This window comes from Peromyscus maniculatus, chromosome 11 (assembly GCF_049852395.1).
Source record: "Peromyscus maniculatus bairdii isolate BWxNUB_F1_BW_parent chromosome 11, HU_Pman_BW_mat_3.1, whole genome shotgun sequence".
Lineage (NCBI taxonomy): Eukaryota > Metazoa > Chordata > Mammalia > Rodentia > Cricetidae > Peromyscus > Peromyscus maniculatus.
Genome location: NC_134862.1, coordinates 63473651 through 63497918, shown reverse-complemented (window position 1 = coordinate 63497918; position 24268 = coordinate 63473651). Strand labels below are relative to the sequence as shown.

Genomic DNA, 24268 nt, shown 5'->3' with positions numbered 1-24268 from the left:
GCATGACCACTTAGTGTTACATTTAGTGTTCCACTTAGTGTGACCACCAACACTCCAAAGTACTCTTTATGCTCAGGAGTCACTTTTGGTTATCTATGAGAGCTGAGAAGGGATATAAAATGATTAAAAGCCAGACACATACTCCCTGTTTGGACATCTGCATTTCCTGTCACCCCTAGAGGCAGGAGCTGTGCTGTTAACTGGGTGTCCATTTCATCTCTTTTTCCTCTAAGCCTATTGAGTAGGGGTGAGGGGAATATAACCTCACCTCCTTCCCAGAATGGTAAGTCTGCCTTACCATGGGAAGGCAAGCTGAATTGCCTCCAGGCCAGACAGCCAGCTTGAAGTTTCCAACTGTCCTTGGCGTCCTCAGCAGTGGAACCATCTGACAAGCTGCTGAGTTAGCTGGCAGTAAACCCAGGAAGGACTTTACCCAGACCTGATCCTGACCCCACCCAGGGTCAGGTGCCATGGAGCGCTGTCCTTTTGCAGTATGCTTTTCCACGCTTTGAAAGATGCCGACGTTTCCCTTGCTTCCAGTAGCCACCCCTGTCCCCCTTCTAAGAAGAAAGACACACTGCAAAGTCAATTTGTGCTTCCTAGCCCTTCCCTTTACAAGTGGAGCGTGAGTGAATCAGAGACATATGGGTTACATTTCCCTGGAAAGACACTCAAGTTCGAAAGCAAAGTTGGCAAAAGGCATTGGTGGGGGAAGGGTGGTTTTAGCACATCCAGAGCCCTTGAAGTGCTTCTCAGAAATCCTCAGCAGCCATACACATCTTCTGTCTGCCTAGGGAGCTCTCAGATCTGCCCATTTCAAAGTCAGGCACTGTGATAGCAAAAGTGACTTGTGGCTAAGGTAATTAGGTTTGCTATGAGATAGTTTATCAGGGACTTAATTTGACAATGATACTCTACAAATGTGCTATAAAGTGTCTCAAAAACCGTGCTTGTCTTCATGAAGGAGCACCTCACCTGCAACACTTTACCTGTTAATGTGGAATTTCACCAGAGGCTGTACTTGAAGACCTAAGCTAAACATTTATGATGTGCTGTAATGGCTGTCCTGCATAGTAGTTCCCGAACCTCAAAATGTTCCCTGGGAAACACATTCTATACGCTCTCAATTTTATATTCAGGTAGAATTACACTAATGGCTTTACCCTTTCCTACTTGTCTATAAGCGCTTGTCTCCTTGTTATAAGTACTTAAATTAAACCATTGTTTTAATAAGGTCTGCTGCAAGCTTTCCCGCAATAGCTTGAATCTTTGGAAATGATTCAAAGCTTTCTCTATGGGCTACAGTAGGGTTGAGATCAAAACCTAACTCCATCACTCTTAGAGGGGCACCTTGGAACCCAGAACACATAGAACAGAAAGGCTGTTTTGTTGGTACCTTTGACAGGGATGCTGGTGAGGTTTACTCACATAAGTCTTAGTAGAAATAATACTCATTAGTTGATGACACATCACTGAAATACAGGACTGCTCCTGAAGAGAGGGAGCCTGGGAAAAGAGGCTCTAGGGGTCATGTGATATTTTTTTACATACCAGCAAAGGATTGCACGTTCTGGCACCAATGGGTCCTTAATTCACTGGCACCTGCTGTGCATTCAAGAATCAATTCTGACACTGAACATCACCTGAAGGTAGCACATACCCTACAGGTTAAAGCCTGAGTCCCGTAAGGCTATCCCCACTTTAGAAAATGGGAAGTGGGATCCCAGATGGGCCCCAATTCTGCTTGGCCAAATATACATTTAGAAATTCTTACAACCCCTTCCTCTTATTAATTAATTCAATGAGCTTTTTTAAAGAATAACCTCTGGACATCAGGAAAGGGATACTTACTGATTACTATAAAAGATACAACTCAGAAACAGTATAGGTCATGGATGCCCAGGATAACATATAGGATGAGGTTCACCAGCCTCCAAGCACACAGAGTGCTTACTAAACCAGAAACCCTCAAAGGCCATTCTTTGGGAAGTTGGTGGAGATTTCCTTACAAGGGCATGTCATATTAAACTCTTGGTCATTGGTAATAGCACTGTGGCTCCAGGCTTTCTCTTTCTCAAAGGTAGGAATGGAATATAAAAATTTTACCTCTCTGATCATGTGGTTGGGTTTTTTTGGCTACCAGCTCCTATCCTTAAGTTATCCAGAACCCTTTCCTGCCATGAGTCATCTCATTAGCATACAAAAGACATCTCTGTGCCAGGAACCAGACAAAAATCCACATGTGTGTATATTTATAATTTTTTATTATACCATAGGGGCAGATTCAGAGTGTGCCCACACCTCTTTAGCTCAAGCAGTGTTCAACCAAGACAGGGCAGAGTTGGTGGGGACATAAAGACATACCTTAAGCCCTGCCTTTTCTCTGGGGACCCTTGGGCTCTTCCCTTGTCCCTTCCATAGAGTCATGAACATGTGTAAGTCAAAACATGGCCTCACTTCCTGATGAGGGGCCTAATGCTGTGCCTGGGAGAAAGGAAGAGGAAGAACTTTCTGAAGGGTTAGGAAAGAAACCTGGGTAGAAAAACTAGAAATAGAATGTTTTCACTCTTATAAACTTAGGGGATTTTAACAAAACAAAAAAAAAAATACCACTCCTTCCTCCCTCCATGGGGTATCAGTTGTAGTAGCCCTGAACTTTGGCAGCTTCCCTCATGAGCCCCTCCCTATACACCCTCCTTGTTCTGAGCAGCCTGTGTTCCTGGTGAGGCTCAATTTCTCTCCATGCTGGTGCCCACGATGAGCTCTGAACTCTTTTTATTCTCTCTATGTTGCCTTAAGTCAGAGCTGTCCCTGGGGGATTTTCATTTCGCACAATAATTCGGCGTTTACAGATAATTTACTAAACCATTTGTTTCCATACAGAGGAAGTCATGCTTGCCGAGGAAAATAAAAACGCTGGAACGTCAGCCTTGGAAGGTAAGGAAGCGCTGCTAGCTCTGCTTTGTTAGCGTTTGCCCTCTTAGGCGGTGGCAATCTCTCTTGATCAAAGAGGAGAAAGGAAGAAGAGGGGGGCGCACTGGGGTTTGAAACACAAGTCTCTCTGTAATAAAATCCCTCATGCTTTAAAACGTTGAGAATTGAGTCACAGATTTAAATGCCTTTTAAAATGATGGAAATGAAACCCAAGAGTTGCATTGTTCCAGGGCATGTGATTGATAGAGTTCCATGAAAAGCCCATCGTACAACTGATGGTCTAGGAAGGGATCTTCTTTTAAAATGTGTGGGGATCATCTTGGGACCACTTTCATTACCGGGAAGTGCCATTATTTATGAAGAGCCAGAACAAATAGATAAGGAGTGTCTGTTTACCTACTGCGTTTAGATTTAGATAAACTCCAACTGGGATTCAAAACCTATGAGCATCTGCAGGTGCTGGCAAACACAGCATTGCCTGCCATTCTGTAGACTTCAGATTCTTATCACCCTGGTTCCAGTATTAAAGGCCAACACCTATGTCACAGGGCCCTTGCACAAGGCCTCTTGCCCACAGCCCTCAAAGTTTTGTCCAGGATGATCTGGGTGTACTTATGGCCTCTCACTGGCCTTCCCCTTCCCTGGCGTAGTGCTTCGAAGGGCAACCATCAAAAGGAGCCGGACGGAGGCCATGACCCGAGACTCCAGCGATGAGCACTGCGTTGATATCTCTTCTGTGGGTGAGTGATCCAGTTAGATCTTCTTTTACTTCTCTGGATCTCCCATGAAAATGAAGATCCTGTCTTTTGAGAAGAACCACAAGGAGGAAAAAGAACCCAAAGGATCCAGAATTTAGGGATGTAATTAAGGGAAGGCATGGGAATCTAACCTAGCTGACAATGATTTTCAGAAAAGACAAAAGGACCAGGGGATGCCGTGTACATGAAACTCGGGGCTTAGGGTTCTTCAAGTGTGACAGATGGATCTCATTTGCAGATGTATCCTTTCTCTCCTGGGTGTGACAGTGAGAACCCACGTTGGGATACAGGTTGAGTATCCCTAATCTAAAAATCCAAAATCTGAGCTGCTCTAGAATTAGACATTAAAAAAAAAAAAAAACAAAAAAACAAAAAAACAATGCTGTGGCATCACACACAAGTGGAAAATTCCACACCGTGAAACTTGGGTTTCTCCCACAAAATTATTTAAAATATTGTATAAAACTACCTCCAGCCTATGCATATAAGATATATCTGAAACATAAGTGGATTTTATTTGTAGACATGGATCCCACTTCCAAGATACTTTATCATGTGCAGCCGATAGTGTCATCACTAAAATAATAACCTGAAATCTGAACTGTGTCTGGTCCATATATTTTGGATAAGGGATACTCAACCCATATTTTTCAAGGATCCTCAGGACCTATTTCTTCTAGTGACCCACACGGGAGAACTTGAAGCCATTTGCTTAACCAGAGTAGCACCAATCTACTTCCATCATGTGAAACTTAAACTAATTCCTTTTGACAACGCACTGATATGACGACAGTTCAATCCTAGGTTCTCTTACAGATTCTGGTTCTTGACAGGTTTTTTCCTCCCCAGAAAAAGGGCAGGATCTCTCACTCCATCCTAAAAAGCAGAAGAGACTTACAAAGCCCATTGCTGCTTTATGTTGCCAGTGGCAGAAATATCTCAAATGCAGCAGAAGGATTCCGGTGTCTGAAGCCTATTTAAAGGAAAGGGCAGAGAGAAGCCCAGTCTCTTACAGATATAAACACGATCCTGTTAGGATTCAAGATGCTGGGTGTCTGCCTGGTGTCCTGCTTGGGAATCTTTCAGTTTCCTAGGACTTGAGAGTGCCTGGAGTGCAAAAGCAGGGTCTCTCCCTGTGGAGATTACTTAGCCCATAACATAGGGGTTGCCCAGGTCTGCAATGTGACGGTCACCTTGTCCTGGTACTCAAGCTGTCCAACTTGCCCCGTGGATGCCACCTGATCGTGGAAGAGAAGCCTGGGATATTTTGTAGTCTCATTCCTCCTCATTTCCCTTCCTTAGGCACACCTCTTGCCAGAGCCAGTATCAAGAGCACAAAGGTAGATGGAGCTTCCTATTTCCGGCACAAGGAACGGCTTCTGCGCATCTCTATCCGCCACATGGTCAAATCCCAAGTGTTTTATTGGATTGTCCTGAGTGTTGTGGCTCTCAATACTGCCTGTGTGGCCATTGTTCATCACAACCAGCCCCAGTGGCTCACTCACCTCCTCTGTAAGTGAACAGCAACTGCTGTCCTCTCATGTGGGTGGCTTGGTTTTGTGTAAGAATTGCTAACTGTATACACTGAAGGAAGCTAAAATGGCTGCAAAGGGGGATGGATCATCACACAGCTGCTCCTAGCCTTCCTTAGCTGCTGGGTAAATGATCACTGCTGGTCAGTTAATGTGTCAGTGTTGGATCTTGGGTGCTAGAAGTTTCTTATGGGGGTTCAGTGGTGTAAAGAATGGGAATCAGTGAGAGCTGGGGAGGAAGTCCAGAGAACAATGGATATATCAAATGGATCAAAAAAGGAACATATAAGTCAGCTCTGAACATGACTGCCTCTGGGTGTCAGTGATGGCCTGGAGACTGATGAATGGAGGTATAGATGAGGATACCTAGTTTAAGTCAAGCCACAGCAGAGACCTTCTCTGAGGGTCACCCTCTACTTGAAGGCTAACATAAGCCTCCTCCTAATGCTAAAGGCCAACTATTTGTTGGGCTAGGGGCTCATCCCAGCTCAGAGTGCTCAGAAATTTTGTTTTGCCCAATGCTGACTTCTTACATGCTGAGATCTGGGGCTCCTTCATAAGGGGGGGTTTCATTAGTTGGAGGGCAAAAGAGCTCATACCATCTGTGGAGCAAATGATACTACTTTGACCACTTTCAGACTATGCAGAATTTTTGTTTCTGGGACTTTTCCTGTTGGAGATGTCCCTGAAGATGTATGGCATGGGGCCACGCCTTTATTTCCACTCTTCATTCAACTGCTTTGATTTTGGGGTAAGTCCTCGGAAAGCCTGCTTGTCTTTCTGTTTCATGTTGATAGGCCATGGTTTTAGATAAGCAGCTTGGTCTGCCACTCGGCATGAGTCATTGAAGTCAGACATTGTAAAAGGAGCATGTGTATGATGAGATAAAGGGAGTTCAGAAGTGAATGAATCCTTGCTGGACAAGGATTTGTTTGTTTTTTTAAACCTCTTTGAGTTTCAATGTTGTTATTGATGCATAACACATATACTCAAGAGTGTACATTTAACTATATAGCTCAATGAGATTTTTCACAAAGCTACGCATAGCCATAATTTTGAACCACTTATTATCTTGGGTGAAGTCTGGGAGAGAAGGACAAAGGACTTAATTCTAGAGGTGGCTTTAGAAGAAAGAGGTTATACACTTGTTTATTTTCTACTTCAGTTGAAAAGGAACATAATTGTCTAGATAATGCCCTCATATGAACTCACACTCTTGTATTATCATGACTCCATGCAGAACATTCCACCTAGCTGTTTACCTTCTGTACAATATTTAGGTGTGTGTCTTGTTAGCAGTGTTCAAGGTGCATTTATGCACATTTATTTCCTGCACTGCTTACCGGAGTCCTGTACATGATACAAGGTGTTGGGGGTTAGCCTGCTCTCTACACATAAGGTGACAGACACCACAATGCTCCGTTCACATACCTGAATTACATTGGAGCAGAGTAGCAGGACCTTCGGATTCTCAGCCACCTCTCTTTCTGCCAAACCCATTCCCTTCTCTGCCAAAGCTCCAGTCAGGTGATAAAGATTCTGAGCACTTGCCAATCTACATTTTTACCAAGAACATACGGTTCTGAGTACAGGCAATTTTCAGGCATAATAGCTAGTGAGAGACCGTTTTAACCTTGATTTTCTCATATACATATTTTTCAGCATTGCTTTGAAGGCTCATTTTCATTATTTCTCCCAGCACAATGTCTACAACATAGTCAACATTCCATAAATGTATAATCACAAAATAACTCAAAGCTAGCCATACTGGCATGCCCCAATACTCAGGATGCTGAAGCCAAAAAAAACTCACACAAATTATAAGGTGGCCTGAGCTATATAGTGAACCTCTGTTTCAGAAGGTGAAAGTTGTGTGTAGGGGGGTGGTTAAGATGGCTTAGTGGTTAAGGGTGCTCACTGTTCTGTCAAGGAACTCCAGTTAGGTGTCCAGCACATGTAAGACAGCACACAGTCACCTAGAACTCTAGCTCCAGGAGGACCCCAAAGTTCTGGCCTCTAGGTCACCTGCACTCACATGCACACCTACACATACACATAATTAAAAATAATAAAGATAATTCCAAAAAAGCAGATGTTGAGGCTGTGATGTTGATAGACCACTTGCCTAGCATGTGCAAAGAAGGCCCTGGATTCTGTTCCAATTCCCATAAACAACAACAATCTTGAAATGTTAATTGCAATTATGACTTCTTACAGCAATCAAGACCCTATGTCAACAAAGATACTATTACATTCCTTGAAAGATATTTAACACAACAGTGCTAAAATGTTCTCGGCTGTGCTACAGTCTAGAATGAGAGAATGTGGGCACTTTCTGATATTTTAATATTGGAACACAACCTTGACTAACTCAAACTGGTTTCTATGATTTGGGTACTATTCCTTTGTCTGCCTATATAAGGTGATACGAAGCAAGAACATCCATTGCTATCAAATTTGTGTAAAAGCAGTGACTACGGATTGTAATTTCGTGAAGGCCAAGTCAGTAAACCAATGCCTAGTGAGGTGATTTAAAGTTAGGAAGGAGAGGGAAAACAGTGAGGGGTTGGTGGTCCAGTATTGTTCTTCTTTGGTAGCTTCTCAAGTATGTAGTTTGATTAGAGGTAGGGCTGGCTGGGGAGAGAGAGTCTCCATTTCACCAGAGCCCAATGAGAGCTGATGATAATGTACTAGGTACTAAGATGCTCTGTCTTCTCTTTCTGTCTTCTCACTGTGGCTGGGCTTGTCTCTTAGGTCACAGTGGGCAGCATCTTTGAGGTGGTCTGGGCAATCTTCAGACCTGGTACATCTTTTGGAATCAGTGTCTTACGAGCTCTCCGCCTCCTGAGGATATTTAAAATAACCAAGTAAGTGACGACATCCGGGACTCTCCCTACCACCTTTGAGGATGGAACTCTTAGCTGCTTCTCTTCCTTGCTTCCCCCTTCCTGCTCCATCTCTCAAATTCTTCAGATCTCCCTTCTCTAAAGACCAAACTAGAAAACTATCAATGACAAAACATGGAGCGACACATTTCCCAGGGGAGGATCACACTGCCACCACCTCATCTTCACGGATATACAAAGGCAGTCTATCTCAAGCGTGTAGGCAGATGGCAAGCTTGGTACTGTGTCAACAACTATAACCTTGTCCGGGTTTCACAGGTATTGGGCATCCCTCCGGAATCTGGTTGTCTCCTTGATGAGCTCCATGAAGTCTATCATCAGCTTGCTCTTCCTCCTCTTCCTCTTCATCGTTGTCTTCGCTCTCCTAGGAATGCAGCTCTTTGGAGGCAGGTAAGGGCCAGGGGGTGAATTTCCATCCAAAGGAAGCTCTGATTAGCCTCAGGCCTGGAAGTACCAAGGTGATTGATTTGGTTTGTTAGCATCTTGTTTGCTCTTGGTCTGAATAGTTTGTAGATGCACTTGAGAATCAAATCTCTCTGTTGTTATTACATATACTGGCAAGGGTTCCTGTGGGAGGGCCTGTCCTTTTGAAGTTCTCTGTGGCATGATCAGCGTGGGGCCTCATAACTACTGACCAGCCCAAACTCTGTCTTATAACTTGTGCCTTACAAAGCTCATTGTTCTTTTTTCAGAAATGGGGGCTACCATCTTCATAGAGCATATGGGATGGAGAGCAGTCGGGGGGAGGGATGAGGAGACAAGAAGGAAAAAGAGATGAAAACTGCAATCTTGGGCTTGGGAAACTTGGTACATGATATTTTTATTCTCCCTGAATGTCCTTTTCAGGTTTAACTTTAATGATGGGACTCCTTCGGCTAATTTTGACACCTTCCCTGCGGCTATCATGACAGTGTTCCAGGTATGAGGGCCACTGATAGCTCAGAAGAGCAAGGCGGGGGCCCATAGACCTCATAGGGTAACAAGGCAGCATCTTAAGTGTTAGGGCTCCTGTTTTGAGAAGAGAGAAGTATGCCTCCTTCTCTTGGGCAATGTTTGGGCAATCATTACAGCAATCCCTCAAACTCCTGTGTCTCTGTCACCACCAGCAAAAGGGTTCTATGACAATCACCTCGTTGCTCTTCTCCCCATACCTGTGAATTTGTGAGACAACAAGTCTGGGACATGCAGTCACAAATCACATTTGTGATTTGTCTAAAATCTGGAGTATTTCCTCACCTGTATTTAGTTTGAGATAATGGGATATCTTTCCCCTGCCATCTCAAAATAGAACAATTAAAAAAAAAACTTTTTTAACTCATAAGAAAAACTCATTATCAATAGTGTTTTAGAATTGTATAGCTGAGCAAAAATGCTACTTAGGCAGAATCTGAGGCTGAAGCAGAACCTGGTTTCCAAACCAGAACCACCGAGGCTTTCCCAGTAACGCTGCTGTCTTCGGGACGATGTGTTGTCACCCCTGGAAACAATCAAGTAGTGATCAGACCACCAGATCCATGTGATTCCCACAAGGACTGGCCAACCTGGGGGTGGGAGGGACTCTGAAATGTGATGAGCAGGGGTATTTCATGTTGCTCTCTTTTCATGTTGAATGTCTGTAGTTCTCTTCCATATAAAAATAGGATTACTTATAGGAGTGGCTTTCTCCCTATCTTAGCAGGAAGTCAAGGAAGGGAATAGATGGAAGAGCTCCATCTCTGGAATCTAGACCTTTACATTGGCCCCATCTTTTCTGCCAGTCCAGAGTCTTGACCTTCCCTGTTGTTTGCTCCACAGATCCTGACAGGGGAAGACTGGAATGAGGTGATGTACAACGGCATCCGCTCCCAGGGTGGGGTCAGCTCAGGCATGTGGTCTGCCATCTACTTCATTGTGCTCACCTTGTTTGGAAACTGTATCCTCCTAAGGTGTTCTTCTGTAGTCTGGCCACTTCCCTGTACCAGCATTCGAGGAGATGATGGAGTGGTCGTGGTCGTGGTGGTGGTGGTGGTGGTGGTGGTGATGTGGTGGTGATGTAATGGTGGTGGTGGTGATGGTGGTGGTGATGATGATGTGGTGGTGGTGATGTGGTGGTGGTGATGATGTGGTGGTGGTGATGATGTGGTGGTGGTGATGTGGTGGTGGTGATGGTGATGGTGGTAATAGGCGTTGGTTGGGCAAGGTGAGAGCTCATAGGCAATGCTTGCTCATACTAAAGGAAACAAGATTTTCATCTTAAAGATTTTGTATGCTAAGTCTGTGAAGAATATGAGCATTAAAGAGATGCAATTGCCTAAATCTACAATATACAAATCAAACCATGTAATGCTAATATGTTGAATGGTTGGAGATACTATGAGGTGTGTAAAATATGCAAGGCCTGAGATCATTGTATACTGAAATAGTGGGCAGATCATAATACTAGTGAATTAATTACATATTTATAAATAGCAGAACCTACCATGTCATAAAATTCAAAATAAATATAGGTACCAAAATTAGTAGTAATACCATTAAGTATTTGTAGTTATTGTATTGATGTTATGTGTGGAACTTTTTTTGATAGCTAGACACTGCTTCTCCTACTTCTTACTTGCAAGACAAAAGAAAATACTAGATCACATCATGTCAATACAAAACTATAAAGGAATGCTAACAATGAAATTCAATAACTCCAAATCCTATACCTCATGTTCTGTTGCTGAGGGGAAAATACCCCAACAAAAAGCAACCTGAAGGGGGAGGGGCAAAGTGGTTACTTTAGCTCATGGCTCCAGGATAATGGTCCATCATCATGAGGAACCCATTGCATTCAACAGAGACTCCATGCAGTTCTTCACGGCACGTAGTCAAGTGCAGAAGGACAAGTTACAGCCCATGTCAAGCTACTGCTGCTTTCACTTCTCTGCTATGATAGCTTGTAACCTGGCTTTGGGAGAGAAAATAAACCCACTTTTGTAGCAGTATTTCCTCGCCAACAGGAACAAGATTAAGACACTGGTCAAAAAAAAAAAAAAAAAAAAAAAAAAAAAAAAAAAAAAAAAAAAAGATCCAGAGCAGGAAGATGGAGGTTTTAACACTCTTTAGTCACTAGTTGTGTGGTCTTCAGAAAAATCATCTGCTGTCTCGGAGATTGTTTCCACATTTCAAAAGAAGATAGTGATAACTCCTTTACTAATTGCAAGCATTGAATGAAGTAATTATTAAATGCATTTTATAAACTGTGAATATTTGTGTAGCTGTGAGGTACCTGGGGGAGTGGAACTCATCTTGAATTGGATTGTAGAGCACAGAGGGGGGATTCTAAGGCCACTGAATTTTTGCATAGAGCCTCGCAAAGAAGATATGCTCTTTTCGGCCTTTGTCCTGAGAACGTCTAATGATTGGAACAGACCATAAACTAGTTGTGCTCACATGCGTAAGAAGAAGCTTTCTGATAAGGAACAGAAAAGGAGGGCCAGTTTGTCACAATGACGGCCTCTTGATTTTCCTGCTGCTCTGTAAGTAGCCAGGGGCATCCTCTTGTGCTAGAATTCGTCTCATCTTCCACCACATATGAGCCTCAAACATAGAAGATTGGGACCTTGGGAGTTAGAGTACATAATAGAAGTGGATTTCCCAATGAATCCTGTCCATGCTGTGACATTTGCCATGTGAATATTGGAAGCTCCCTGGGACCTTAACAAGGATGAGAGAAGCAAGTCGGCACCCCCTTGTAGAACACTACTGCTCTCACTTCCTTCTGTTTTTGAGGGAAGGGTAGCAGGGTGCCCACTGGTCTAACTGAGAGTCCATCCTTCCAGGAGGGAGAGAGAAACACTGGCACTCAGCTCCCTGCATATCTTGTTCAATGAGCTTTTGTTGTCTATTGCCAGTCATTGAGGCCTTAGCTGTCTGAAGGTTTACTCACACATTTGCCCTTCCAAATGGTTTGATTTAGGAATTGTTTTTGTTCTATGTAAAGAGGCAATATGTGGAAAAAAGAAAGACATAATACCTCCTTTCTTCTCTTGTGGCCCTTGGCTGCTGTTCCCAGTATTCAGGCAGAAATGTCATGGAGGGGACCTCTCAGACTTGCTAAAGCCTTTTACTGTTCTTGCCTGCCCATCCTTAACCCATACCCACAGACACACTGCTGAACGTATTCTTGGCCATCGCTGTGGACAATTTGGCCAATGCCCAAGAATTGACCAAGGTAAGCACTATCTTCAAGAGAGCCATCTTCTGGAAGCTTTTAGATGGTTGGAGAGCCCCACACCCATGCAGAAGGCCTGGTTTACTTTCACTGAGTCTGCTGAACTTTGGTTCAGCATGGGTCTCTTGTGGGATATAGGAGATATCAGCATATCTCTGTGAGCCCTCACATGGGTCCTTCTCAGAATTACAGAATGCAGAACCAAGGAAGGTAGTAGAACTCTAGATTTTAAGCTCTACCTCTGCTACTACAACCTGGGTCAGTATGACCTCAGCTATGTGACCACATCCTCAAGGGCTTGGGTGTGGGAGTGGTCAGAAGCATTGGGGCTCCTGCACTAAGGCTACTGGGGTAACCCATTGGATATGATCATTCTAGAAAAGTTTCTATGAAGTCAGATACTCCCATTCTCAAAGAGATATCCCTGTCTTTCATGGAATTCTCCACTCCTGGGGGAGGAGACAGTATTAATTGCAGTGAGGTGGTCCATGAAATGGGTAAAAATTCTTGCCACACAATGCACATTTAGTTTTAGAAAGGGTCACAACACCTTGAGGTTTTTCTGAACTTTTCTCATTGGATCTGCCATGTGTTGCTTCCTCTCCCCAAATCCCTTAAAACCCTCATCTCTATAACATGGGAAGGAAAATATGCGCTTTAGTACATGAAAAACTGGGTTTGAATCCTACATCTTTCCATTACTGGCTGGTTTAGCTTTGGTGAAAGTACGGATCTCCATTAATACCAGTTTTCTCAGATGTAAGATGAAAAAGACACATCTGCCTATCTGTCTCACAGTATCACAGCAGAGTTCAAATAAACTACTGTGTGCAGAAACCATAGCATGCTAGGCAGGTAATGTATATTATAATACTTCTACCAACTACCTGGACATGTTTCCTTGGTGTTACCAGTTCAAGCAAGAATATAGCTGAGGTGGTGCTGGAGAGATGGCTCAGCAGTGAAAAGTGTTCACACTCTTCCAGAGGGCCCCCCATATTAGCTATAAGCACTATATGGAGTGGCTCACAACTGCTTATAACTCCAGTTCCAGGGGAATGCAACGCCTTCTTCTGGCTTCCATGGGACAAAGCGTGCACGCGCGCGCGCGCGCGAACACACACACACACACACACACACACACAGTCTGCCTGCCTGCCTGTCTGTCTGTCTGTCTCTCTTTCTCTATCTCTCTGTGTCTTCCTCTCTTTTAAAACACCTGAAAACTGTGGATGAAGAAATGAGACCTCTACCTAGGAGCCCCTACGCCATATAGGGTTTGCCACTTCCTTTTACTGACCTCATCTTGTCTGGTCTTCAGAGTTTCTGGGGAGGGTAGAAGGAAGCTACTCTCCATAGGGCAATCCAGGTAAACTATCTCTGCTTTGTGTCTAGGATGAACAGGAGGAGGAAGAAGCCTTCAACCAGAAGCATGCACTGCAGAAAGCCAAGGAGGTTAGCCCGATGTCTGCACCCAACATGCCTTCTATTGAGTGAGTAGGCCATCCAAACGCTGACCCTGGGCTTCTGGGGCTAAACCTAACTCATCAATACCCACAATAATCAGTTATAGGAAGGCATCTCCTCTGTTCCATGGACTGTTCATAGTACATAGTGCACTGTTATAGGGCAGGTAATAAGAATAGTGTGTGTGTGTGTGTGTGTGTGTGTGTGTGTGTGTGTGTGTGTGTGTTGTGGAAGCACTAATCAGATAAATCCAAGAGGCACCCTCTGTGTAAATAGAAACCTAAACATACAGAAGGCAGTTTTGTGGTGTTCTGAAGGAACTATCGCTCAGCAAGGTCCAATGTGTCTTATAGAGACCAAGTGGGATAGAATATACTGAGACCAGCTGGTGCAGAGGTCCTAACCCCCAGGTAGAGGATTTAGCATTTATTCAAACTTAAATCATGGGAATACTTAACATAGAAGGATGCAGCATATGGTTTCCATAAGGCATCACTCTGCTTCATGGAAAATGGGCTGTGGGATCCCATCATGGAAGCTATGAGATGCAGCTGGCGGTTAGCAAAGTGGGTGTTGATGAATTAGACAAGGAGAGTAGCCACAGAGGGGTGACAGTGCCACTCAGGCTATATTTTGGAATGTGAGGCAATGGGACACATTCATGGATTAAATGCAGTAGGGGAAAGGATAAAAAAGAGAGAAGAAATTTAAAAAATCACCAGTTTTATAGTTTTGGGACCTCAACAGCTGCACAGAGGGTGGGAGCATTTGTTGGTACTTCAGAGGTAGCGGAAATCCAGAGTTCATTTTGGCCACATTGAATGTGAAATGTTTCTAAGGCATCCAAGTGTGTGAATAGGCTATTGGTTACACGAGTGTGGAGCGTAGAAGAGAAGTTGGGATTAAAATAAAGATTTGGGGGAAGTCATTTGCATTTAGATGGTATTTAAGCCATCAGTGTGGGTGAGATGACCCAGGAAGAGTGGGGACAGGGAAAGAGTGGAGCTGAGGACAGAGGCTGAGCATGCGCTTCTCTGGCAGAGGAGAAGCTGGGAAAAGAGACAAGGGACTGTAGCCAGGGGACAAGAGAGGGACAGAGGAGCTTGATGTCCTAGAAGCATATATCAGACTAGCACTGTATGCTATTGAAGGACTACCCCCTCCGATGGGGACAGAGAAAGGACACTGGATTTAGTCCTTTCTCTGGACCAAAACAGAAGCTATTTTAGTGGCTTGTCTAGAAGCTTGGTAGAAACAGCGTCCAGATGGAATACATTTGAGAGTGAATGGGAGGTTGATATGGAGGGGAGCTAGGATCAATCTCCCAGGGTCCAGCCTCGATCTGCGCTCCTTGAGAAATCTTGGGGAGTCAGTATGGCCCTGCACAGGCCTGGCCTCTGCACCATAAAGAGGGGCAGTTGGTGGAAGAGAACAACAGAATTCCTGATGATAATCAGGGCATGCAGGAGGCCTGCGTGAGGGGTCCTGTCATATCTGTGGGGACAGTGGCAACCCACTGAGAAGCAAAACTATATCCTGAGCTATTGGCCCCTGTCAACCATTACTTAAAAGTCCAGTCTTACTGGGAGGGAGGACCTTCTGAGCAGCCGTTCTCCCTCACCCATTTGGATGCTTCCCATTCTATGAGGTGCCTCCTTTATCTATTTTACTGTTGGTTTGCACTTGCTTCCTGAAGCTGTGGAGGCTTGGCTACTAAGTCCCTTTTCTGTGAGTCCGACCAAAACAGAAATCATTAAAGATTGATTGGGGAATACCAAACAACTCCTTCCTCTTCAGAATTGTCACTGGTTTTGAGTCACTGCTACCCTGCTCCCCTGAACTCATACATTTTGGCTAAAACCACATACACACAGGTATCCAAAAATGCAGATGGATAGGACTTGCTGCCGCCGGGAGTGGGTGGCTCTATTTACTGAGCTGAGGAAGCTTGGGGGAGAAGAGGGTTTGGAGGGATGTGATTGGGAATGCTGATTGGCCCAGAGTAGAAACTATTTATGGAGTGGAAGAATGAATGAAATGTGGGTAGACACAGGGCTGTGGGAATTGAGCAGTGAACATCAGTGCAGAATGGAGGTGAAATAGGTGCTGCAAACAGCCCCAGTGAGATGACACCAGGGCTTTGGTTGCTGTTCCTATGCCATGTGGTGTGTACTGCTGCTAGGAGTGAGCTCAGGAGCTGTGTGCCTTGCTCAGGCGTGCAGCTCAGCAGCTGATTTCTGGTAAGCACAGATGCGGCTGCTATAGATAACCATGGAACGAGCATCAGCACAAACCCAAGTGTCCCAGTAGTAGCCCTGATTCTGTCAATAACATGCTCTGTGGCCTTAAAGAGAACCACTTAGGATCTCGGAGCCTCTGTTTGCCCATGTTTGGAATGGGAAGAAGGACTCCTGCTCTTCCTGCTTCACACGGCTATCGTGGGGTATACACAGACACGTGCACATGAGTTGGACTTAATGGCTACTTCTCTTTGTGGTTTTGGAGCATGACTGCGAATTTGGCATATTACCTATATGAGTAGAGAGGTGAAGTCAAGTGTCAAGTATATGACTGACTGTATGACAAAGATTAGTTTATCTTTTGCTTGGAGTACGTGTGTGTGTGTGTGTGTGTGTGTGTGTGTGTGTGTGTAAAAGAGAGCGTATGCATGTGTATGTGAGAGAGACTGTGAGACTGTGTGCATAATAGAGACAAAGTATGTGTGTGAGAAAGTGTGTTAGAGAGACAGAAAGTAAAAATGTGTCTGTGTGTGTGTGTGTGTGTGTGTGAGAGAGAGAGAGAGAGAAAGAGAGAGAGAGAGAGAGAGAGAGAGAGAGAGAGAGAGAGAGAGAGAGAGAGAGAATCCTCCCCTATTCTTACTTACGCATGCTCCTAGAGGGCTGGTATTTGAATACTTGAGAATTTTCAAGTAGATGATATGATATGCTTCTCCCAGTGGGTGTGCACGTTGCCTGTCTAGAGTATGCTTCTATTTCTATATGCTACCCATGCTGCTTGCCCCACCTGTGCCCTGCTATAGTACAGGCTGCCGATGCTGAGGGATATGTATTTCGTTGAGGAGTTCACAACATTTCTGCAACGATGTCTACATTAATGAGTGCTTGTGTGCACACAAGTATATTTGTGCTTCTTCCAGATGCCCCCAAAGAGGCTTAGATGGGCTATCTCTGCTTCCTCAGCCCTGCCCTTGAATGAGGCTCCTTTCCAAGTGCATGACATGTGGCAGAGCAGAGTTCATTTGCCCGGCATGTTCTGCATTCATCAGAGTCTTCTCAGTCAAGGACAACCATTTCCCTGCTTCCCAGACCCAGCGGGGCTCACTGGGCTGGAACGGGGTCCCCCGGCTCAAGGGCTCACTCTGGGACTCTCTCAGACGAGTTACCCTCTACCCTAGCCTCGGCCCTGTGCTCACATACTAGTTCCTACGTTGGCAACTTCCATCTAGCCCTTCACTCTGATCGTCGTCCCTCAAGCTTGTGTTTGAAAGGATACAACATGGATGTAAGGAGTAGTATTTCTTAAAACCAGCCCGAGGTCAATTCTGTGTTTTACCCAGTAGAACAGAGCAAACCTTCAAGGCTCCTTTCTCATTGAGGGCACCACTCACATTCTATGGCCTCTGAGGTGTAGCCCTGTCCTTAGCCTTGGGCTGCTCGATTAGCCTCACTGGTGTGCATGACAGAGTATTTGTTTCCTCCGCGTTCCATGAAATTGAACCCTGACCTGCTGTGAGAGTGATGAGCCAGAAGGGGTCCTACTTGGGTGAATGTGCTTTTGTTACCCTTGAAATGACTGGGGACAGGGACCAAATGCTCATCAAAATAGCACTCGGGACGGTGGCCGTGTGAGCTCGTCAGGGCCTGGTGTTGAAAGCATTAGAAGCTATATCCTCCATGAAATCGTCTGTCCTCTGGGACTCTGCATGCCTGCTTCAGAAACAGGATCTGTGGAACTGGCACACACCGAGGACTCAGAAGTTGCTGTGGGAGCACTTGTAGGTGGGGGAGTCCGCAGAGGGCAAACGGATGCACGGGAGCCCTGTGGAAAGGCCCAGGACTCGGGCTTCCCTCGGGGACCGTCTGCCGGCGGCTGTGGGGCTTGCAGGGTCTAGAGGTGGGGGGTGGACTGAACCTGTCCGTTTTTCTTCCCCAGAAGAGACAGAAGGAGAAGACACCACATGTCGATGTGGGAGCCGCGCAGCAGCCACCTGTATGTGTGTACCGGTCTGCGTGTTTGGGAGTGGTTCCGTGTGGGCATGGGGACGATGTGACGCCGAGTGTAGACGTCAGCGTGCGCTTTGGTGTGTGGGGCGTGTATGTGTGTGTGTGTTCCGTGCACAGCGGTGGACGCGCCCCTCGGCGCCTCTCTCGGCGTGCGCTCCTCTCTATCAGTGTGTCTAAAGTATGTGACCGTGACCGTGTGCTGTTTGCTCCTTGTGTTTGGCCTGAGAGTGGGCATGTGCTCACGCTGGTAATTAGTGGTGGGGGGTGGGGGGGGTTCCTTCCACATAGGCAGTTGTGTACCTCTCTGTGTGGGCCTCAGTGAAGGTCGCGTGTGGGTCCACGTGCATTAGCTTTTTGAGGGTTGGTGGGGGGGGGGTGTGTGCCCACAGGCACGTGAGGGAAGGAGTAGGTGTCTGCCCTTCCAGCTGAGGAGCCCACGCCTGTGTTCTCCATGTCCTGTTCGTGTGTTCCTGCTACTCATTAGGCCTCCGAGCTGAAATGCTCAACAGTAGTTTGGGCGTGGACTGCTGGTGGTCTCTGTGAACACAGTCGTTCGTGGATTTCATTAGCTGTTGTTTGTAGAAGCCCATGGTCCCGTCCCCTTGCTTTCAGGGGAGGCTGCCACTGTCGTTATCCTTGTTGGTATCTGAACATGGTGCATCTCAGCCCGTGCTATTCCAGGCTAAAATCTGAGAGGGATGGGGAGAGGAAGAGCCTCTCTGACCTTGAATGAAGGGCCATTGGCGGGTACATAAGAGACCCCAGTTGATAGCCTCCATCAAAGGAGTACTGGGGAGGGAAGGCCGGGTGAGTCTTTGTACTGCCTCTCTCACTGGTCTTGGGGACATTGGGCTCAGTCTTGAGCGAGTCCATCCTTTTCTACTGCATCGCAGAAACAGGGATTGGAGTGAAAAGTACCCTATGCTGACTGGACTTGGAGGCACTGGTCTGACAACTTTCTCACGTGTGGCCACTCTGCTCCTTGCATCTCTGTGCTTCTTGTCTGGGGACCCTGGCCTCCCCCATTTAGCTCCACCACCCCATGATCCCTATTCATGGCTCCCGTAGGCCACCGTCTCTAATAATCCCGGCATGTGCTGTCAGAACCTGACGGTAGCTCTCGCCCCTTTCTCCTTTGTCAGGAGGGAGCGGAGGCGCCGGCACCACATGTCTGTGTGGGAACAACGCACCAGCCAGCTGAGGAGGCACATGCAAATGTCGAGCCAGGAAGCCCTCAACAAAGAGGAGGCCCCGCCGATGAACCCCCTCAATCCACTCAATCCACTGAGCCCTCTCAACCCGCTCAACGCTCACCCCAGCCTCTATCGGAGGCCCAGGCCCATAGAGGGCCTAGCCCTGGGCCTGGGTCTTGAGAAGTGTGAAGAGGAGCGCATTAGCCGCGGGGGTTCCCTCAAGGGCGATGTAGGGGGCCTGACCAGTGTCCTGGACAACCAGAGGAGTCCCTTGTCCTTGGGCAAACGGGAGCCACCGTGGCTGCCCAGATCCTGTCATGGAAACTGTGACCCAACCCAGCAGGAGTCTGGGGGAGGAGAGACGGTGGTGACGTTTGAGGACCGGGCCAGGCATAGGCAGAGCCAGAGGCGAAGCCGCCATCGCCGCGTCAGGACTGAGGGCAAGGAGTCTGCCTCCGTGTCCCGGAGCAGGTCCGCCAGCCAGGAGCGGAGTCTGGATGAAGGCGTGTCCGTTGAGGGGGAGAAAGAACATGAGCCTCAGGGCAGCCACAGGAGTAAAGAGCCAACCATCCATGAAGAGGAGAGAACCCAGGACTTAAGGAGGTAAATGAGTCCCAAGAGGGCACTGGAGGGCTACAGCTCAGGTTGATGTGATGAATTCTGTGATAGAAACCTTTATGGGCCTCAGTTTCCCCTTTTATAAGATGGAGAGGATGCTAAAACACCATCTAAAAGGCGTGACTTAATTTAACAGGCAATCTATCTGTATGGAAATGATGTTCTCTTCCAGAGCATCTCTGAGGAGAGTGGGGCCTGCATGGATAGGAATGAGTCAGTCGGCATGGCCCAGGAGTGTTTGGCCCTCTGTGCCTGGATGGGGATGGAAGATAACACATGCTGTGTGCTCTCCAGCAGGCCTGCTCTGGCTCCACCCCCCTTTCCTTTTAGCCAGATGCACCAGCCATTCTAGAACAGCTTCTGAATCGTAGCCATCTCCTGTTCGTTTTTCCCTCAGGACCAACAGTCTGATGGTACCCAGGGGATCTGGACTGGTAGGAGCTCTGGATGAGGCAGAAACCCCTCTGGTCCAGCCCCAGCCTGAGTTGGAAGTGGGAAAGGATGCCGCTCTGACAGAGCAGGAGGCTGAAGGCACCAGCGAGCAAGCCCTGCTGGGGGATGTACAGCTGGATGTGGGCCGCGGCATCAGCCAGAGCGAGCCCGACCTCTCCTGCATGACCACCAACATGGACAAGGGTACCACTGAGAGCACCAGCGTCGCCGTCGCCATCCCTGATGTTGACCCCTTGGTGGATTCAACAGTAGTGCACAGTGAGAGCAGTCCCTGTTTGTCACACTCGCCCTCAACTCCAGCCAGAGCTAGGGACAGCTGGCTCTGGGCTCCCTCTGATAAAGCTCTATAGAGAGCCACCCGAGCAGAACTAAAATAGTTTTCACCCTCTTGAGGCAGGGATCTCCTGCAGAGTTGGTTTTCCTCAACTTTCATTTTGTCCTGTAGCACTTGGCCAGGTGACTCTTCAGAGCAGTCACAGGTGACTCTGAGACCAGTTACATCCTGATGTAACCCGCTGGTATCCTTGTGACCTCCTAGGTCTCCTGGGAGAACCCCTGGGGTGGACTAGCAGGATGCTTCTAGCCCTGGTCCCTGCTCTGCTCAGTCAGTGGTCTCAGAAAAATCGCTGCATCTCTGGAGGCTTCTGTGTCACACATACTGTGAGAGCCCCGAGCTAGATCCCTGGAGATCATCCCTGCACTAACATTTCATGACTCGATCATTCTTATCAATTTCCTCCCTCCTAGGATCTCTCAGTCACACTTCCCCACCAAAATTCCTTCAAGCAGATGCTAACCCATGAAACATTAACGCAAACCCCAGGGGAAAGCACGTAACCTACTCTGCTTCTTGGTTCTGTACTCCATTTTCCCTGAACCACACCTGCATTCACGTTATCCCTGTCCTTGCCCAGACTGCATATTCCGTGTCTGCACTAATCCCTGTGCCTGAATGGTCCTATCCCAGTCCTTTCCTTGTGTCTCCTCTCTGCTCTATCCCTGAATCCCTTGCCTGCTTTACTCCCATTCCATGTTGTGACCCGAACCCGGCACCTCCTCCCTGTATTAACCATGCACTCACTTTATTCCTGCCCCTGTATGCCATCCCTTCATGAATCCCACACCCTATGATGTGTGTCCCCTACTCTCTCCTTACATTAAGACACATCTTACACCTGTATTAATCCCTACCCCCCATCCCTGTATTCATCCCACTGCTGACCTGTGGCCACACATCATGGCCACGGGGCTCCATCCGCGCGCATGCGCCCATGCGTGTTTCCCTTCTTTCTCCATATTCTTCTTTCACATGGCAGTCTCCTTGTCTGCCTCGCTATCTCCCCTTCACTTCCACTCTTCCTTCAGATTCTCTACCCTCAGAAATGCCAGATCCGCTTTCAAAAGCATCTCTGGCACACCTAGCGCTTGCTGGGGTCGACGTGGGCATGTTTCAGGTTTCCAGCGCCACAGCCCTTTTTAATGTCTGCCTGACTTTAGACTCTTACTAAATAAGAAGTGCTTTCGGGCCTCTTTTATGAGAAGCATGGTAGCTTGACCATCCCTCTGTTCCCCTGCCAGGGCTAGTGTGTGGCCTTGGTCACGGGTACAGTGTGTGAGAGAGGCTTTTGAGTTTGCCCTATCGCTTGGCTGTCAGAAGGCCCCACCATGGGCCAGGACCACAGAGGCTTGCTCCTTAGCCTGAGTCTCAGGGTAATGCCACTCCTTGGTCATAGAGCAGTGGGGGTGGGGGTGAGGGGTTTCCCAAGCCTCTCTCCACTCTGACGGCCTTCTGTCCCTTGAATTGAGCATAGAAACAGAAAATAGCCACCTGACAGGGCTTTGTGACCTCTGGCTGCTTCATCTGCTCCCCCGCAAGTCCTGGAACACAATCATGGGCCTATATTCCCATGAATATTACATTCTCAGTTCTATATCCATCATGTGGGGGAAGGCACAGCCAGAAAGGCGGGGCAGAGAGTAATGACTTCTTGAAATCTTCCACTGCAGAGATTTCACAGAGGTGCATAGGATTTCAAATTAGCTGTATGACTTTAGGAAAGATATGTAGACTCTCTGAACTTCAGTTTTCCCATCTGTATAATGGGAATAGTCATATATGCCACTTAAGGGTCATTGATATGAAAATTCAGTTGGGTGAGCTCAAAAGAATATGGAGCTTAGATATTAGCTTCTGAATTATGCAAGTTTTGTAGCTACAATAGCCACGCTGTTTCCTCGGCTATAAAAGTTCAGCCATCAAAGGGAAAACATGGTTATCATTTCTACGGCACAAAAGGCTGTAGTACATAATGTGTGGTGAAGGGTAGGGATTAGAGGAGGAGAAGGACTTGATGTAGTGTGGGGAAGAACCCCCGATCCTGTCAGGGTACCTTCTCAGGGTCATCCTTGGCATCCTTTCCTAGCCCTTCTGTGCTGTTCCCAGCTCAGACTAGAAACCATAAGTGTCAGCAGCTTTCTGAAGATTTAAACCCTTCTGCTTGCAGTTAGCAACAAGACCGATGGAGAAGCCAGTCCCTTGAAGGAGGCAGAGACCAAAGAGGAGGAGGAAGAGGTGGAGAAGAAGAAGCAGAAGAAGGAGAAGCGAGAGACTGGCAAAGCCATGGTGCCCCATAGTTCTATGTTCATCTTCAGCACCACTAACCCGTGAGCCATGCTCCTGTCGTGCCCAACTTTGGTACTAGGACAGCCAGGCAGTATTTGAGCCAGCATGGGATAGTGGAGCCCTATCATCTTCCTGAACCCTCCTGGCAGAGGATAGCTAGATATGGAAATATTTGGGGCCCAATAAGTAAGGTGGGACATTTAGTTGAACGGCCTCTCATCTCTGTGCCCACAGTCTCCAGGGTAACTGAAGGCAGAATACAGGAGAAATGTCATGGGAAGGGACTCTTCACCTACTCTTTGATCAGTAGTAGTTAGGATAGGGAGAATGAAGGAAATCTCCTCGAGGATGTCACCATACATTCTGGAAGTGGTCAGACATCTCCTGGAGTCTAGGGTTTTTGTACCACTGTTCTGCATATGGAGTTTTGAAAAGAGCTTCTTTTCCCAGAGTGGAGGTAGAAGCATGAAGAAGGAATATCAGAGAAGAGTCTAGAAATGTTAGATTTGAGAAACAACGGATTAGGAAAGAGACTGTGCCTTATGTCCTGGAACTGGAATATGGATCAGCTTCTGAGGAAGGAAGACAAGGAGACCTTCAGTGGCTTCATGGGACACTGTGGGGTGGGAGGAAGTTGGAGTCAGTTGCCAGGTCATCCAGAGCTGTAGCATAGAATACAGGGATTTCCATCAGAATAGCCAGGAAGCCATGGAAACATGGTGCTCCTTATCAGGGGATTTAGAATCAAGATCTGGTTTTGTGTCTCTTGGTTCTTTTAACTTTCCTAGGCAGGTTCTAGTTTCCTTGCTCAAGGGAGAAGACACTGAGATGCAACAGAGGGTACCACATGCCACTGGAGGTTGTGTAGTCTCACGTGTCTGTTCCTCAAGGCTCGCTCATGTGTGCAGATAATGGTCTTGGCTTGCGTGACAGAGCCTCTAACCAATCTGATTATCATTCTCCACTGGGGACTGAAATCAAGGGGTGGTGCTTGAGGAATTCAATTGCTCTCCCTGGTGACTTCCTTTGGCAAGGGCCTGGCTATCTGGAGGAGGCCAATGTAGGCTTACGGGAAGTAAGAGGGGCAGACGTGGGAACGATGCAGGGCAAGATCAATAGGGTAAGCTCAGCAGGATTCTCTCACCCACAGGATCCGCAGGGCCTGCCACTACATTGTGAACCTACGCTACTTTGAGATGTGCATCCTCCTGGTGATTGCGGCCAGCAGCATTGCCCTGGCAGCCGAGGACCCTGTTCTGACCAACTCGGAGCGCAACAAAGTGGGTGTACAAGGGCAGTTTGTGAACTTTCTTGATGCCCTGGGGTCTACTCCATCCCCAGGCCCCTC

At 46.9% G+C, this 24268-nt stretch overlaps 1 protein-coding gene across 3 annotated transcripts in view; it reads left to right on the top strand.

Moving 5' to 3' along the window:
* Cacna1e (calcium voltage-gated channel subunit alpha1 E) overlaps nt 1-24268 on the top strand; it is a 466977-nt gene that overhangs the window by 383127 nt on the left and 59582 nt on the right. For 2 of the 3 annotated variants that reach the window (XM_076547646.1, XM_076547647.1), the window contains 15 exons: nt 2884-2937; nt 3585-3674; nt 4995-5204; nt 5863-5975; nt 7979-8091; nt 8389-8520; nt 8977-9049; nt 9925-10042; nt 12255-12322; nt 13718-13815; nt 17963-18019; nt 19176-19829; nt 20242-20555; nt 22802-22961; nt 24071-24200. In XM_076547646.1, the coding sequence (XP_076403761.1) occupies nt 2884-2937; nt 3585-3674; nt 4995-5204; nt 5863-5975; nt 7979-8091; nt 8389-8520; nt 8977-9049; nt 9925-10042; nt 12255-12322; nt 13718-13815; nt 17963-18019; nt 19176-19829; nt 20242-20555; nt 22802-22961; nt 24071-24200 (2384 nt within the window). The remainder of the gene's footprint in view (nt 1-2883; nt 2938-3584; nt 3675-4994; nt 5205-5862; nt 5976-7978; nt 8092-8388; nt 8521-8976; nt 9050-9924; nt 10043-12254; nt 12323-13717; nt 13816-17962; nt 18020-19175; nt 19830-20241; nt 20556-22801; nt 22962-24070; nt 24201-24268) is intronic. The other variant, XM_076547648.1, reaches the window with a different exon arrangement.